Source organism: Atractosteus spatula, chromosome 3 (genome assembly GCF_055471065.1).
Source record: "Atractosteus spatula isolate fAtrSpa1 chromosome 3, fAtrSpa1.hap1, whole genome shotgun sequence".
Taxonomy (NCBI): Eukaryota; Metazoa; Chordata; class Actinopteri; order Semionotiformes; family Lepisosteidae; genus Atractosteus; species Atractosteus spatula.
The window spans coordinates 14,396,284-14,414,046 of record NC_142708.1 but is presented as its reverse complement, the minus strand read 5'-3'; the positions used below and the strand labels follow the sequence as shown (position 1 = coordinate 14,414,046).

Genomic DNA, 17,763 nt, shown 5'->3' with positions numbered 1-17,763 from the left:
ATAATCCTAAACCTACCACCAGTGGTGCTCTGCAGCCACAATTTGCACTGCCATTTGGGTAATCCTGGATCACAGCTAGTTAGTGACATGACTTGTATCATATGGGCCAGACACTGTATGGTTACAAAGAGTGTATTGTTTGGCCCACTTAGGAGCACCCTAAAATACTAGGTCTTCCATATTTAAGAGAATCTTATTTGGTCAAATTCTCTGGACGAAATTCAAGTTTGTTTGTAACCATTTTTGTAAAGGTTACTTGCTTTGTAGCCTGTGTTTATTGGATCTCTTCACATGACATCAGAGTATTAGAGCAGAGGTTATTCAAGATTCCATGGTACTGTTCATTACAGTAGGAGTTAACCTGGATATCCTGGCTAAATCCCACTTTGGGCTTGCCCTGCCTGGGCCACCCAAATGCCTTCCTTAATTCAACTGGTGAAGCAGCTTCTCCATCTGATCTCCTGTGCAGTGAAACTGCTGATGCTATTCACCTTGGTGGGTTCTGCACTTCAGTGGAGAATAATAATAATAATAATAATAATAATAATAATAATAATTGTTTACACTTATATAGCGCTTTTCTGGACACTCCACTCAAAGCGCTTTACAGGTAATGGGGTCTCCCCTCTACCACCACCAATGTGCAGCATCCACCTGGATGATGCGACGACAGCCACAGTGCGCCAGAACGCTCACCACACATCAGCTATCAGTGAAGAGGAGAGCGGAGTGATGAAGCCAATTCATAGATGGGAATTATTAGGAGGCCATGATTGATGAGGGCCAATGGGAAATTTGGCCAGGACACCGGGGTGACGTGGGTCCTTCCTATATTTAAATAGATCTTCTTTAATAAGAATAGGACTTCTTATTAAATATCTGTAACTACTTTGGCAAAAGCTCTTTTTTGTGAACGCTAAGGATGTAATACTGAGAGACTAAGCAAGATGAGATGGCATAATTGATCAGGCCCATTTGTTGTTCCACCTGTGTTTGGTGATTTTCCTGAAAGCTCTAGGGGATAAGCTGCTGCTCTCAGTCACCTGACCAGTTGCTAGTAGACAATTGGTCAAGTGACAGTTTAAAAATCAGGAATTACAGTCTCCTGTCGATTTGCTGTCTGGGGAAAACATTATATATTATACTATTACCCATAAGATTTATCACTGGCAATCCCATCACTCTGTTTATTCTGATCTTTATACTTTAGATTAATCACTGCATACTGAACAAATCTTTACATACAAATCTTTAATTGGGAAAATAAGTTCTTGTCTTCATAATTTATTGTAGTTCTCTGTGCCACATTACAATTTAAGACATAGATTGATTCTTCCAAGAGCTACAACTGACTTTGGGCACAAGTCATTTCAATTTGTTAATGCTCATAACAACCTGCAGTGTAAGCTGAAAACATCCAGCTTTGTAACTGAGGACATTTTCATGTGTAGGATTAGATCGTCTCACACCCATACTTTCGCTTGTTAACTCTGCAACGTCCACCTATTTTATGCCATTTACATTTCTTTGATTGTTGTTTTCTTTCTCTCTTTCAGCGCTTTGTCTCCTATCAACTAATTGTGTAAGCCTGGCCACTAAAACTGACTTACCTGGTTTAATGAAGGATTACCACTCTCTGGCCATAGCCAACAAGAAATGAGATCTAGTCTCTACAGAAACCTTTACCTGTTTTGTGGAGCTGAGGCCACAGAAGATATGCAGGCAACATGCTTTTGGGTATGAGAGATTCATTTTTTAATCTGAGTTTTACTTAAGTCTTTCAAAATAGTCATAAATTGCATTACTTCACAATATTTTGTGCATCCTATGAGGAACAGGAAAAGAATTGGAATAAGCTTTTAATATAATTGCTACAGCAATAGTTATAGTCTTACCAGTGGGGTCCTCTGTAATGCAGCTAGATACTGCAGTAGGCTCTTCGTGTGATAAATTGTAGGGTGAAGATCAGGGCTTGGGGTTTGCCACTGACGATTGAGATCCTCACCACTGAGGGAACATCGGTGGCTTTCAGAAAGAAGAACAAGGAAAAAAGGTTTACTGTAATCAGTTGAAGAGAAACACACTTCTGAAATGTAAAACATTAATCTTGTTCCTTAATGCCATTATGAAAAAAAACCAGGAACTAACCCATTGTGAAAATCATTATAGGCTCCAATTAAGAATACTTTTGCAATAAAACCATAATTTAAGTGAAGGATACACCTCACATATATTCTTTAATAGTTCACTGATAAGGAAATCCAACATTAACAGGGTGGAAATGTTGTCAGAGAAAAATGAAAATGAAATCTTTTTTAATTGACTGTAATTTTTCAGAATGGGATTAACAAAGACATTAGAAATGATATGATATACAAAGGAAATGTTACACATTAAAGCAGAAAATGATTTATTAGTATTTGGTACTTCCTGCACAAGCACCATGTTATTATGTAACCCAATTAAGCGTGAAAGCAGCAAGTTTTTAAATTACAGCCTTGTCCTCTTTTTGCTATAGCTGTGAGAGTTTCTTATTCAAGGTATTTCCATGTGTTCACTATGGCAGTGTTTGCAAAGGCCATGTAAAATAGAAGACTATTTACATCCCATGTTTTCGATCCACTTAGTACATAATTGTTTAACAATTTCCACTATTTCGTGACACATAATATACCCATACCCATACCTGTATATCCTAGTTTATTTTAAAACACAGGACTATCATTTGCATGCTGCAGAACAAATGTTGCATGCATTAGAAATGTGCTGGTTAGAAACAAATCTAGCACTCTAGTGCCTCTGCAGGAGTGAAGTTAGAAAGCATTGCTACTGTATATTTCAGACTGAAAGTCCATTATTGCATTATTTTAAAGATGTTATAGGAATATGTTTGTCAGTGGAGCCAGTGCTGCAAAGCCACTTTCACTTAATACGTGTGTATCAGAAACTGCCATCAAAAGCCCAAGCTATTGTCTACTTGCGACTTATTAAAATTAGCTTCCATTACAACAAAAAAGTCAAATGTAAGCCGTGTTAAAAAAAACACAGGTCTTGAAGTATAACTTCTTACGAGAAAAGCATAACAATGTGAAATTTACAAGTTACAAAAATTAACTTAATTTCTGTAACAAATTCTGCAGAAATTTCTAATTCCAGAATCAGTTAAAAAATAAAAGGCCTTAAGATTTATAACTGGCAAAAAGCATACACAATGCAATTCCAGTAAAACAGCTCTAGAGCTCTGAAGAAATCTTGGAAGTAATCCAGTGGATTTAATATTTTGCTACATTTTATGTTTGATGCTTTGTACTGCATAATCAGACTTCTAAAGATTTCAATGAAAACAACAAAGAAGTAATTTTCTGGATCTAGGACTTCATGTTAAACAATTTACACAAACTACACATGTGAAGCCACACTGTAGAGACTCACTTTCCATTGATAACTCCATCTGGGTTCAACATGGGAATAATTTTGAAAATGTAGGATTCTCGCAGGCTTTGGGCCATTGGACTATTGTTCATTAAAAACTCCAGAGTTCCTTTCATTACCCAGCTTGCATTAGTTTCTCCAGGATGCACACGGGCAGTGAGAAAAATGTAGGGACGATTTCCTGGAAAGTAACACAAGCCATGTTAGCAAGGCCAACAACATAAACCATGGCACACATACAGCGTGCTGATCTCCAACCTCATGCGTGCACCAGTAATGTCAACCAAGAACATGCTTTACTCCTATGGCAAGGGAGGTTAAAAGTATTAGGGCACCATACTGGACAGACGGTGCCTGTACTGCCCTTTGCATTGTCCGCTGCACGACTTTCCAGGTTCTCTAGTTTCCTCCAACAGTCTAGACAGTAGATTAGTCTCTGGACTAGTCCATGTTGGTAAATTGTCCCCTGTATGCTTGAGTGTGTGGTCTGGTTTCCTGTCAAGGCCATAACCTGCCTTGCTCTAGATGACTGCTGATTTAGGCTAGAGCTTACTATGACCTCCAAGCGCAGTTCCTGCACTGACTTCCTGATGAATTTTATACAGACTCTTTTAAGGTCTTGAATGGGAATCTACAAATCTACATTTTCTTTTTAATCTAGTCCTAAAACATACTTGTTTAAACTGGAATGCTTGTAGATTTCATGATGTTGCTATTGTTTATTGACAAATTATCATCACATCACCTTCGATAAATTCAGATCCAATTTAGGGTCATGGTGGCCTAGAGCCTATCTCAGGAAGCACTTTGCACAAGGAGGGGTACATCCTGGAAGACATGTAGGCACTCGCACCAGGGCCAATTTTACAGAAGCTTATTTTCCTACCAGCATGTCTCTGGATTGTGGGAAGAAACCAGATCACCCGAAGGAAACCCACATGCATACAGGCGTATCACACAATCTCCATACAGACAGCACCCCAGGAAATGAACCCAGGGCCACCATGCCTCCCATGACATATTATGTGCAACTCTTTTATTTATCAAAGGGAAATTTCTGAATTTATTGTACAGTGACATTAGAATGTTTTATGAAAGACGCTTCATAAAATTAATAGTATTATCACCATAAATTTGAAGTTGTAAAATGATCAAAACCCCATATGAGGTTTAAACATCACAGATCACATAATTTATAGCCCTCTATTTGAGAATTAATACAGGAATAAAATATAATGTTAAGAAATAGTAATCAAAACAACTATTAATATTACTTCTATTTTGCAGATCCTCTTCTGGCATAGATTAGATCAGCAAGATGCTTCCTGTAGTATGCTACAAGGCTCTCCTGATGCGCTATTTATGACCAATCCTCCAGGCAGAATTGTTCTAGATCATTAAGACACTGTCGATCCTATTTGGAAGGCACAACGGCTCCAACTAGAAAACAACCACTGCTCTAATTTATATCAATGGTTTAAATTCCTTTAGAGTAAAATCGTCAAGTTTTCAGATGATACCAAAATAGGAGTCTACTGTAGAAGCAGGAAATTAAATTTGAAAAATTGAAAATAAGATTAATTTGTTAAGATTTGGCAAACACCTGACTAAAGAATACAAGGAAACCTGATTCAAGTATTCAATATCCTAAGAGACGCTGGCAGTGGAGCTGTTCTGAATAACAGTGAAACCCTCAAGTGGAAGGTACATTTAAATGCCTTTAAAACCAAGAATGGGAGGTGCTTCTTGACAAAACGGACTGTGGGATTATGGAGCAAGCTACCCAGAGTGCCGTTAAGAAACAGCTGGAGGATATCCTTTGATCAAAGGCTGAACGCCCTTCTCTCATCTGTAACCTTTCTTATGTATCCACCTCAGACTGCTCCAGTACGTGCCCTGCTGCATAAACCAGCCTCTCCTTTGGCATTGTAAATAAAAATTTGTTCTCAGCTGACTGACTGGTAAAATTAAAATCATGTTGCTTATTTTATGTTAACTCTCAGTGGTTCTGCTTCGAAATTAAAATTAACGTGAAGGCTGTTGAAAAACCATTAAGCATGATCTTATAAATGAATCAGACCAATTAAAAAAATTTACTTACTGAACTGACAGATCTCTTCGTAGTGCTCTGACTCTGGCATTGCGGTGATAGTTAAGACAGGGCAGCTGTTCCCACCCAGTGTTTCACAGAGCACATCTTTGCGGAAGTATATCTGTGGAGTGCACATTGATTCCAGCTTCTGAAGGTGCATCTTCAAAGATAAGAACATAATAGGTGTGCATTTTTGTATTGGAATTTAGGAACAAAACAATTAAACTACTACTAGATATGCCATATCAAATAGTTACAGTTACTGTACATGCACGATTAATAAATAATGGGGACCTGAGAATTTATGCTACCAATATCCTAATAAAATGTCTCGCTCTCAAAAGCTGCAGACAAGCAACTATCAAAACAAATAAATGCCTTATTTTCTGTCAATTGAATTCTTCAAAAACAGCCAACTCTATGGCAGGCATATGCTGTAAGAGGCTTGCTAATAAAAAACAAACCAACTTGTTTTATCCATTACTTTCATATCAAAAGCTGAAATGATAATGATTTCTTTACCTGTAAAGTAGAATAGGTGTAGGGATAGTGATATGCAAAATAGCAAACATCATCTTTGTGATGGAAGGTCACTGTGAAGGTCATTGTGTAGTATGATTTCCCTTTCTGACCCCCTGCTGCGATGGAACTTCGAGAGAAGTGGTTTCTGTGCAATGGAAACAAAAGAAAGCGCCAAAATTACTAACACACAGTTTTCAATGTATACAATGAAAAATAAGCACATAACTGAGGACAACCTACTGTACAGTACATTTTATATTTCTATTTGACCATAAAGGTGATAGGAGTCAGAAAAACATTGGAAAAGTGAAAATACTGTGAAAGGTTCAGCTTTCGATTGAACCTCAGCTTCAGAAATGAGCCTTTTTTGGCAATAATATATTGAGCAATGTCATTGATTTTGCTGGTACAGCACTTGAAGACTGTATTCATATTTTTAGTTTGCAAGGCTTGTGTTAGGATCTTGAACTCTGAGTCCTCCGAGTCTACTTTGCACAATCAATCTTAAGTGAAATTACACTGCTTTATCACTCATTGGTCAATTTAGACTTAACATTAGTTAAATGAGAGCATTAATCTCATTGTAATTGTTTTAATTTTAGAGTGTCTGCAGAACTTCAGTCTGTGTTTTCCTATCTAACTGTCACTTTAAATTAGTGACAGGATAGTATATACAAAACAGATGAATATTTAGAGTAGTTTTACAGTAACTTAGAAACAAAGATCTCTTCAAATACAAGATGTTTACCTCAGAGAGACAAATATTCAATTACATGTAATTTTATTGTGGTTATAATTATAAAACTTCTCATTTATCTTAACCACTTTTAAACAAAGAGTTATACCCAGAACACTGAGTAAATGTGTACTGCTCTCTCCATACAATTCAACTGTACAGCACACTGCAGAGAAGATGAATTACATTTAATAAACTTACAAGCTTCTCAAATTCAAACAAAGTGAAATTTATTTAAAGGTGTAGAACAAGCTTTTGCTGACTGCCTGTTACCAAGCTACGAAAAAGCTACTTCAATTAAGCCTGAAACCTAAGATTCACACCTTCAGGAAGACCAATCATATTTGACTGACAGGCTACTGGCTTTTCAAGAGGAAATTTACAGAATTAGAAATTGACATAAATAATATCTAGTCTCAATGAATGATAAAAGTTACATCACCCATGACGCTAGTAATAAACCATCCTCTTTTCAAAAGTAATTTTATTACTACAATAATAAAATTATAACTACACTTATAGGGTCTGCCATTTTACAATGAGCGCATACAGATAAAGTACAACTTCCAACAACTCTTGTATGGTATACTTACAGGATCAATGTGAGCTTTCTGCTTACAGGAGTATGTGTGAGGCCACGTTATCAGATACTGCAGTACTTGTATCTGCTCCAATTGTATATGTGGTGTTGGATTCCATATATCTTAGTGCAACATCTTTTTCATGCGATGCACAATCTAACATTGCCCCATGCTCTTCACCAGGACCATTTCTCACATCCAGAATAATTCAACTGAATTCTGTTGGACAACTCAACATCATATCCAGGAAGAATGAGACTATTTCTCACTCTACAGTACATGGATGGGAAACATACTAATCAAGAGAAAATTCAGGAGAAACTGATACTGGTAATGCAACACACAATAATATGGCTTTTAGGCAATTTGGTAGTTCAAGCTAGTGCTGAGCTTTGCATTCTCAGGCAGGATTTCCCCACCCTCGCGTCAGGGCTAAGTAAAATCTTCCTGCTATTGATGACGCACTGAATATACAATTGCATCAGGTCAAATAAAAGAAAGATCTACCACAGAAGTTTAAATCCGTTATGTCTTTCCCTTTGCGTGTGGTATCAGGGTTAACAATGGGTATGCAGTGGAGTCGTTATTATGTAAAACGTTCTTGCTCTGCCTTCTAAAGGGAAGCAGAGTACTTGTGATTGACAGTTTTGTGCTTGTCAAGAAGCAATGCCATTGTGGATATTAACGTGATACTCTCGTGAATTCATATGAAGCAGAGATGAAAAACATTACCCTTGAAGGGAGGGAGTGAACTGTCTTTCCTCCTCTCCGCTCTTCAATTTGGCCTGTATCTCTTGGCAATATTTTGTTTATTTTTCTCAGAGTTATATTTTTATTGTCATGATGGGGGAAGAAAGGCTGTATTTTATATTGATGCTATGCCTTACTTTTCTGAAGTCTAAGTGGGCTGGGGGGTAGGATGCGATATCCCTTGGGGATGGAGTGCACTGTCCACTTTCTAAGGGATGTGTATTCTGGATTCTTAAGGAGGGTAGTGAAAAAGTGGGCTGTGATCAAGCTCTGAATGGCAACATGTGATACAGAATTGCTGAGCACCTTAATTGCAATTGCACTGGAGGTTTGTTGTATTTTTATCACACAATAGTTTCTTTCTTTAGGCATTTTTCAAGACCAGAATATTGTACTTACAAATCTCCCATCCTTGCACTTTTTTAAGCATGGATATTTACAATAGTTATACAGTACATTAGTCTGTATACTTATACCTTATAATGAATAATAATAATAATAACAATAATAATAATAGTTTTCACTTATATACTGTAGCACTTTTCTGGACACTCCACTCAAAGCGCTTTACAGGTAATGGGAACTTCCCTCCACCACCTCCAGTGTGCAGCCCCACCTGGATGATGCGACAGCAGCCATAGTGCACCAGAACACTCACCACACACAGCTATCAGTGGGGAGGAGAGCAGAGTAATGAAGCCAATTCATAAATGGGGAATATTAGGAGGCCATGAATGGTAAAGGCCAATGGAATTTTGGCCAGTTATACCCCTACTCTTTTCAAGGAACGCCCTGGGATTTTTAATGGCCACAGAGAGTCAGGGTCTCGTTTTCATAGGTCATCCAAGGATGGTGCCTTTTTTACAGTATAGTGTCCTTTCAAATTATTATGTACTTATTGGCACTGGCTTGAATACAAGCAATTTCAAAATCATGGGAAACTCACAAAATACGGCAACCTCTGGCCTGTATAAATGTAATGTACATTTCACTTTGGATTATTCAACACTTTAAAAATGAAGAACTGGAATCCTAATTAGCACTCATTACGCAAAGACTGAATAGCACTTCATCTAAAACTTCTGTGCTCTAACTAGATATTACTAGATAAAACAACAATCAATAAAATAGTGCAGCTTATTTTCCTGGTAAAAGACAGTCTCCCTTTAGTTTGAGGATCCCAGAAAATGAAAAACTGGTAAATATTCCTATTGAAAGTTTAAAATTGCATAGCACTCTGTGTATATTTAATTTGTATAGCAGTTTTTTTTAGTTTAATTTGTATAGCACTGATAAGTCATAAATCAGTGGCAAACAGTTTCAAGATGGCCTCCAGATACTATACCTACAGTAGGCTCTTTGAATCCCCTGCATTGTGTGATTGATCCATTGGATCATTGCAGAACCTCCGAGTTTTTTTACAGCTTGTCACAATGCAAACAACTATAAAGAGGAGGTTCTTTAGTAAAGATATTAATACTGCTATTACCCATTTTACAAAAAAATAAAGCAGCCCATATTTCTGCTAGGTATCAATGCTTGTTCCTAATAAATTCAAATATTAATATTAATAAGTAAACATAAGAACCCATACTGAAAAACTGTTTCATGGTAATATACTGCAAGAACATACAGTATAATTTTGAAATAGTTGTAGAGACTCATGATTCTGTGAATGAATCAGTGTTTTTTTTTGTATGTGAATACAAGAAAACAATGCAAATAGCTTGCAATCACAATTTCCTATGAAAAATCAAGCATTAGGGTTTTTCACCCTATTAAGACAGAAAAAAACAGGATTTCCTCGCAGATGAATCATCAGGGCTTAGAGAAATACTGTGTCCCTTTATTGTTTACCATTTAATTTTCAAAGTGAAAAAAGACTTGCTGCCTAAATGACTGTAAAATAATCAACAGTGCCTCAACAACAAAAAGAACACAATAATGACTCGATGCAGACTGAAATTAACAAATAGCAATGTGTTTCAAGTACAAAGCTCTTCCTCCAGTACCATCATGGGTAGACTATATCCTTGATGAATCTTACATAATCAACTAGTAGTTGTAGTCAAATAGTGTCTTGTTTAGCTACAGTAGGAGAGTTAGTTTATATGCTAGTACAGTAATCTAGTTGTTAGACAGCTAGGTGGGGAGAGGAAGATTACGTCCCAGAGATTGAATGATGATACTTTTCTAGGTTTGTCTCTTTGTCTGTGGGGCCTGCTAGCATGAGAACAATTGCCCTTGACACTGACTGGGTGCTGACTGATTCAATTTTCACATCCACTGGACCAAAGAGGGAACTACTGTATGTGGACCAGGGAAACTGTAGTGGACTCCATGTTAGCACCTTTGGACTCTTGGATTCACCTTCATGTTTGACATTTGTGTTGACAACTAAGGTCCTTTTTGGAATGGGGTGAGTGAAGGCTGCCACCTGGTAGGCACATGGGGTTGTGGAAAGGTGAGACTGGGGAAAAATGGGAATGCTGTTGTGTGTTGCACTGTATTATTGTGTTCCTCATTATCCAAATTATACAGTAAGTGAAAAATCTCAAAAAGGCCAGGTCATTTTAAAATGACAATCAATAGCAATACCTACACTGTATGGTCCTCTCACATTAAACTCAAGGTTACCATAAAAGGTAAAAGTTACATATCAAATTTTCATCTGCCTATTTTATATTATTCTAGAGTTTAAAAAAATGGAACTCAGTAAAATAAAAAAGGCAAAAAAGTTAGAATAATGTTTCTGTAACAATTTAGGATACATACTTGTAGTAACAGATATCTGTTCCTGTGCGGACCCATCGTGGTCGACCACTTAGTGCCTCCTGGACTGAGTACATTAACACTTGCATTCCTACAGAGGGAAGAAGAGGAGAGAAATATTGAAAAGCTGAAATCCAAACTTTAACCAGGGAAATAAAACATTGGCTTTTAAATATTACTAAAACACAAACCATGTACCATATATAAAAAATAAATAATTGATACAGTACTTATCTTAAACCTGAATAGAATACCTATTACAACCAGAATAATATCATTATTTTCTATTGATTATTCCCATCTTACCTATGATTCAAAATGTTCAGTTCACTTTTTCATTGTTGGAAAACATAGTCCTGCTTTTTGTTGCTCACAATCTAACTCTTCAGTATTTTGAGGATGGTATGGTGAGCAGTGAGGGCCACCCACCTGGGGGATGCTGGGATGTAAAAGTATAGTGAAATGTAAGGAGATCCCACCCCCACCCCCCCCAGAAAAACAAACTTTAAGTGTCAGGTTTTCCTTGTTTGTTTTTTTAATATAACATGGAATCCTGCAATAATGCAATGGAGAAAATACTAATACTCTGTAAACAAAGTAACATGCAACATTTAAATCCCATACTGAGGCATTTTTTTAAATTTTTTTAAAAAAGTTTTTTAGTTATCTAAATCACAAGAGTGCGTTTGGCAAACACCATGGGCGTTGAATGCCTGCCAAGTGAGTGTTGTTTCACATTAAGAAACAAGTGGAAATTAAGTTTAATTATTCTTCCGGCTGTCATGGATACATTGTCACAGACTAAAAGCACGTCTATCACTCGTTTCATTTGCAGAACTGGATGTTAGCATACAATATCATCCAAAATCCAAAAATATAATCTACTTTATAGATGAGGCACAATTTTTTTAATCAAATTGGGTAACTACAAGAATACCAATTTCCACCATCAGATTAAAAGGCCCCTTAGTAAAAGAAATTGTTTTACTAATCAGAACCAGTTAGTTTTGCATTGCTGGTTTTTGAAGAGTATGCACTAATAACATGCTTAGATAATGGGAATAAGAATTCCTCAAACTGCAGCAGCTGTGATTGCAATATGAGCCTACCATAGTTGAACTGGCTGTTGGACTTCTCGCAGTTGATGATGTTGAAACGGTAGGGAACACCACTCCTCATTCCACTAACCTCAAAGTAAAACCACTGATGGTAATGGTTGCTGTTTATATCAGAGTTCAGAACAAGGTCATATTCAAACCTAAAAGACAAAAGCAGTTTTGTTGTAAGAACTGTATGGCAACGCTAAAGTAAAAAGTAAAGTTATATTCCAAGCTGAAAAGAGAAGAAAGGAAACACAGCATTTCGGCTGCGGAGCCTTCTTCGGGTGTGTGACTTTCTTCTCTTTCCAGCATGGAATAAACCTTTACTTGTTCCTTTGCAGCAGTGTTAAGGTATTCTTACTCTTCAAAAATCCTGTGTCATGTCACATTGCAAACTGTGACTGGGATATCTCAAGGGGTGGCAAACAACTGACCGAGTACTGCTAGAGTAGGGCTGAGATTAGTTAGTCAATGTTGTCTTGGCTATTTAGCAGACAAATAGGGCTGATTTGTCCGGCACCAGCATGCTTGCAGGCCTGTCATCAAGAGAAGTGTCCTCCTATCGGAACTGCCCTCCTGTCAGGCCTCTGCACTTTGGAACATATTAAGTGGCAAATGCTTCTACAGGGGAATATCGATAACACTTATTCTCTCCCAATCAGGTTTCTTTGTTGCAGAATCAAGTCTTTAACCAAATGGGTAAGACATATCTGCTCTTTAAACACTCGCGATAACAGATACGCAATTGTGATAAAGAAATTATCCTTGAAATACAATATCCCTTAGCAGTGTATTCTTCTTAAAAGAAACATTTAACATTTGAAATAAAGGTAAAACAAAGGCTAAATTAAATTACTACAGAGAGAAACAGAAGATTTATGTCGAGATTCTAAGTCACTGGATGAGATTACAGACACAAGTAACTCCATATGTTTCTACTCTGTTCCAATAATTGAACACATTTGTAAAGTATAATAGAGCCTGACCTTGTGTTACAATCATACAATTTTCAATCCGATCACAAAATGACTCTTTGGGGAACAGACATAAAACATATGCATTTTTTGTCCAAAGATTTTTAGCAGTTAGCAGAATGCTGTCATGTTTTAAATACTTTCAGTTCCTCTTTCAAAGGGCGTCATCTATGGTTTTGAACCCCTGCAATTAACTTTTTTAGCCCTGAAAAAACCTGAATAGGCAACCTGAATATTTACAAAATGATGTCAGATCTAACTTAAAAGAATCACTGATAAATGAAACAAATTATGGAGGGGTTTGAGCATCTCTCTTAGATGAGATATTTTGACCTTATACACACCAAGAAAAAAAGGAAATTGTTACCAAATTATGAAGAATAACATTTGGCTTCTGAGCAGGGAAAACATAGCTGGGTTACATCCATGCTGACCACTGTAATGAACAGCTACAGCCGCATATGGTGAAGAGGAGTTTGCATCTTGTGTCTCTGCTCAAGCTTACCGAAAGCTAGAGAGAATATCTGAGGGGTGTTGTGGTGTATTTGAATCCCAGGTATTGTAAATTTTAAAGGAACAAGTAATAGGTTTATTCCATGCTGAAAAAAAAGAAGAAAGAGAACACAACGTTTCGGCCGTGGAGCCTTCTTCGGGTGTGAGAGAGACAGGGCAGTAGGCAAAGGTAAAGTAGCGGGAGAACAAAGGTTGGGAGGGAGGAGGAGTGAGAGGCGGGAGCAGGGGACAGAAAGAGAGGCCAATCAAGAGGTGTGAAGTCAGAATGGGTGCAGAGAGGTGTGAAATGAAACTTCCAATGAATGGAGAAAATTTAAAAGAACAGTAGTCTGTCGTTAAGGGAAGGGAGAAGGTGTGATCCTAGCTGCAGAATAATTTTAGTTTCGGTGGTCTTTCTGATGTATGAGTTCGGAAAACCGTCTTTGAGAACACAGACGGAGAGATTAGAGTGGTCGTGGCCGTCAGAGATGAAATGAGAAACAATGGGCTTGGAGAGATCTTTAACCTTTACAGCCCTGACGTGTTCTCTGAAACGGTCTCCGAGTCTCCTTCCTGTTTCTCCAATGTAGATGGCTGGGCATTTACTGCAAGAGATACAGTAAATAAGGTTGCTGGAGGTACAAGATGCTGTCTGGGTGATCCGGAATTGTCCTGAGGGGCCTTGAATGAGTGTGGTGGTGGCTGTGTATTTGCAGGTGATACAGCGAGCTCTGTTGCAGGGGAAAGTGCCTGGTGTGGATGGTTGTTGAGGGCGGTCAAGGGAGCTGTGAACAAGGAGGTTACGCAGATTAGGTGGCCGGCGATATGAGATGATAGGGCGATCAGAAAAGAGGGCCCCAATGGAGGGATCATCCTGTAGGATGGAAAAGTTGTGGTTAATGGTCCTGGGGATAGGAAGTGTGTTAGGGTGGTAAGGAAGCACCAAAGGAATGCGGTTTGGTGCTTCCTTACCACCCTAACACACTTCCTATCCCCAGGACCATTAACCACAACTTTTCCATCCTACAGGATGATCCCTCCATTGGGGCCCTCTTTTCTGATCGCCCTATCATCTCATATCGCCGACCACCTAATCTGCGTAACCTCCTTGTTCACAGCTCCCTTGACCGCCCTCAACAACCATCCACACCAGGCACTTTCCCTTGCAACAGAGCTCGCTGTATCACCTGCAAATACACATCCACCACCACACTCATTCAAGGCCCCTCAGGACAATTCCGGATCACCCAGACAGCATCTTGTACCTCCAGCAACCTTATTTACTGTATCTCTTGCAGTAAATGCCCAGCCATCTACATTGGAGAAACAGGAAGGAGACTTGGAGACCGTTTCAGAGAACACGTCAGGGCTGTAAAGATTAAAGATCTCTCCAAGCCCATTGTTTCTCATTTCACCTCTGACGGCCACGACCACTCTAATCTCTCCGTCTGTGTTCTCAAAGACGGTTTTCCGAACTCATACATCAGAAAGACCACCGAAACTAAAATTATTCTGCAGCTAGGATCACACCTTCTCCCTTCCCTTAACGACAAACTACTGTTCTTTTAAATTTTCTCCATTCATTGGAAGTTTCATTTCACACCTCTCTGCACCCATTCTGACTTCACACCTCTTGATTGGCCTCTCTTTCTGTCCCCTGCTCCCGCCTCTCACTCCTCCTCCCTCCCAACCTTTGTTCTCCCGCTACTTTACCTTTGCCTACTGCCCTGTCTCTCTCACACCTGAAGAAGGCTCCACGGCCGAAACGTTGTGTTCTCTTTCTTCTTTTTTTTCAGCATGGAATAAACCTATTACTTGTTCCTTTGCAGCCTACGCATGCTGACGCAGCTACCCACCTGAACTACTACATTGTAAATTTTAGTCTTATAATATATAAGATATATATTATAATATATAATGTACTGTACAAATAATTTCTCATTTTAAGAAAGGAATATGTTCCTTATTTGTCAAAGCAAAAAGTAATTGTACAAAAATAAATGTCCCATTAATTTAAAGGTCATAATTGGAGACACACGGGAAAGAATGGTAAATACAGTACTGTAAGTGTATTTTTTATAATTAACAGTAATTAGACATGAACAGTACTAATTAAAACAAACATACAGAACAAAACAAAAAACGAAAGAAGAAAACAAAGTAAAAGTATGTGATATCAACAATGCTGAATAGTATGTCTACAAAGTATTTACCTTTTTTCATTACTTTGCACAATGTCTAATTTGAAAAGGATTTTGAAAAAATAATTTGAAAATAATAAGGGATAGTCCTTATTCACTGCAACTTACATAATAACTTAATGAAATGTATAATATTATTCAGAATAATAATTGCTGCTATAAAAAGCAGTCACAATAAGGTACATTTGTTTTGTGATGCACGTCAATCTTACATTCAGGCAACAGCTGTAAAAAGTAGCCCTTAGTTCTGTAAGCTCTGAGAAACACTAATTTAATTGATCCAACCATCTCTATAACAAAGTGTGCATTTTAATACTTGATTTTTGCATTTCTGAAGAAAATTTCTCTACAACGAAGGTGCTTCAATCATTGTCTAATAAAAAACTCCACCCTCGTGGCATGACCTCAAACAACAGCTTCTCACCACACAGCTCCTCAACTGTAAATTTATTTGAATTTGAATTTTTACACTTTATTTATCTCACCTATTTAACTTGTTCAGCACTACACTAGAGTAAAATTGTATTGTAATTGTAACAGACAAGCTATAGTGTTCATACTTTTATTTTTTCAGTTTCTTATATGGTACTAATATGAAATAAAATGTACAACAATCAACATATTGTTGAGATTGCTCTTCAAGGTGACATAAATAACATAAAAGAATCTTACTTTCTAACTTGAATAGCTTTCCGTAAGTTTCCAGATTCAAACTGGGAGTTAAATTTCAAAGCTTCTCTGTCTTCAATCACTGGACAGCTGAAACAAAGCCAAACATTTTAAGAATAGTTATGATCTTTAATAACATAAAATACGTTAGACATAACCGAAGTAGGCCCAACAGTTAAACTGTGAGAAACAAATCCAAATAAATAAAATGAAAGACTTGTAAAACCTAGGTTGTAAATTTACAACATTTTTACATGAGAGTAAGAGAGAAAAAAAGGCATGTCTTCTGTTTTCCGACCTGAACTAACTTTTTTTACACTGTACTCAAATACAGTACATGAATAAGATTGGCTGTTTGCCTGCAGCTGTGAAATCCTAACTAAAAAAAACACTAACAACTAAATATATATACATCCAGTACATTATTACTACTTAAATAATTTTATGCAAAGTTGTACACATGCAAAGTGTACTGTGTATGCAAACAATTGTTTATATGTAGACAATTACACTGAGTTTGCCTACACTTTAAGAACAGTGATCAATGAAATCATTCATCATCCGCTTTCAATTGGGGCAAAAGGTTAAAGCATTTACAATAAACTAACATCAACATATCACAGGCTATTGAGTAAGTGCCAAAGCATAAACAAACTCTAATGCCATCCAGTAAATCACAGTTCAGGAAGTCTAATCTCACTTAGAAGATGTATTTTTACTGTGCTGCATTCTGATTAGTCAATCAAGGTGGCAGCCATGTGAATATCCACAGAACTGCTTAGATAAGCTGATACTAAGTGGCTTTTTGTAGAAAATATGAAATGCTACAGTTGTCTCTTGTCAAGAGAACACTCCACAGCACCGATAAAACTCAAACATCTCAATGCACTCTAATATCTCTTATACAGCAACAGAAATAATTTAATAATTGTTCCATTAGAAACAACATTCAAATGAATGTGTAAACTAACACTTTAGGTATACATACGTCTGTCATCATTTCAAGTAAAAAACAAAATACATTTATACAAGAATCAGAGTTTAAATTTACATTAGTTAACTAATGTATGCTATAGTTTCTGACATTTACTAATAAAGTTTTTGAAAATGAATTAAGCAAGATAAATGCTTTTAAATATTATGTTATGTTCAGAGTGATTTTTTTGTTAGACATTTACTACTAAAGTTAATCTTGAAAATTATAGTCTTTTTCTTTGTTAATATACTATACTGCATATCTACAGTCTAAGTGTGGAGGCTGCATATTCTTTCTATTGTGTGAGTTTTTTTTTACCTGGAGATACAAGTTTCTCTCACTTTCTAATGAAATGCTGGATATACACTAAATGTCTCTAGATTAGTTCACTTGAGAATGTTTGTGTGTGCCCAGCAATGGGCTGTGACTCCTTGGTTGTTTGCTGGTTACATCATGAAGTGTCTGA

The 17,763-nt window shown here is 37.2% G+C and overlaps 1 protein-coding gene across 1 annotated transcript in view; it reads right to left on the bottom strand.

The window, feature by feature from the left end:
• agtpbp1 (ATP/GTP binding carboxypeptidase 1) overlaps positions 1 to 17,763 on the bottom strand; it is an 84,193-nt gene that overhangs the window by 25,987 nt on the left and 40,443 nt on the right. The window contains exons 16-22 of the mRNA XM_088911273.1: positions 16,325 to 16,411; positions 11,995 to 12,143; positions 10,889 to 10,976; positions 6,047 to 6,191; positions 5,534 to 5,684; positions 3,433 to 3,613; positions 1,896 to 2,025 (exon numbers count right to left, since the gene is read on the bottom strand). Of these exons, the coding sequence (XP_088767399.1) occupies positions 1,896 to 2,025; positions 3,433 to 3,613; positions 5,534 to 5,684; positions 6,047 to 6,191; positions 10,889 to 10,976; positions 11,995 to 12,143; positions 16,325 to 16,411 (931 nt within the window). The remainder of the gene's footprint in view (positions 1 to 1,895; positions 2,026 to 3,432; positions 3,614 to 5,533; positions 5,685 to 6,046; positions 6,192 to 10,888; positions 10,977 to 11,994; positions 12,144 to 16,324; positions 16,412 to 17,763) is intronic.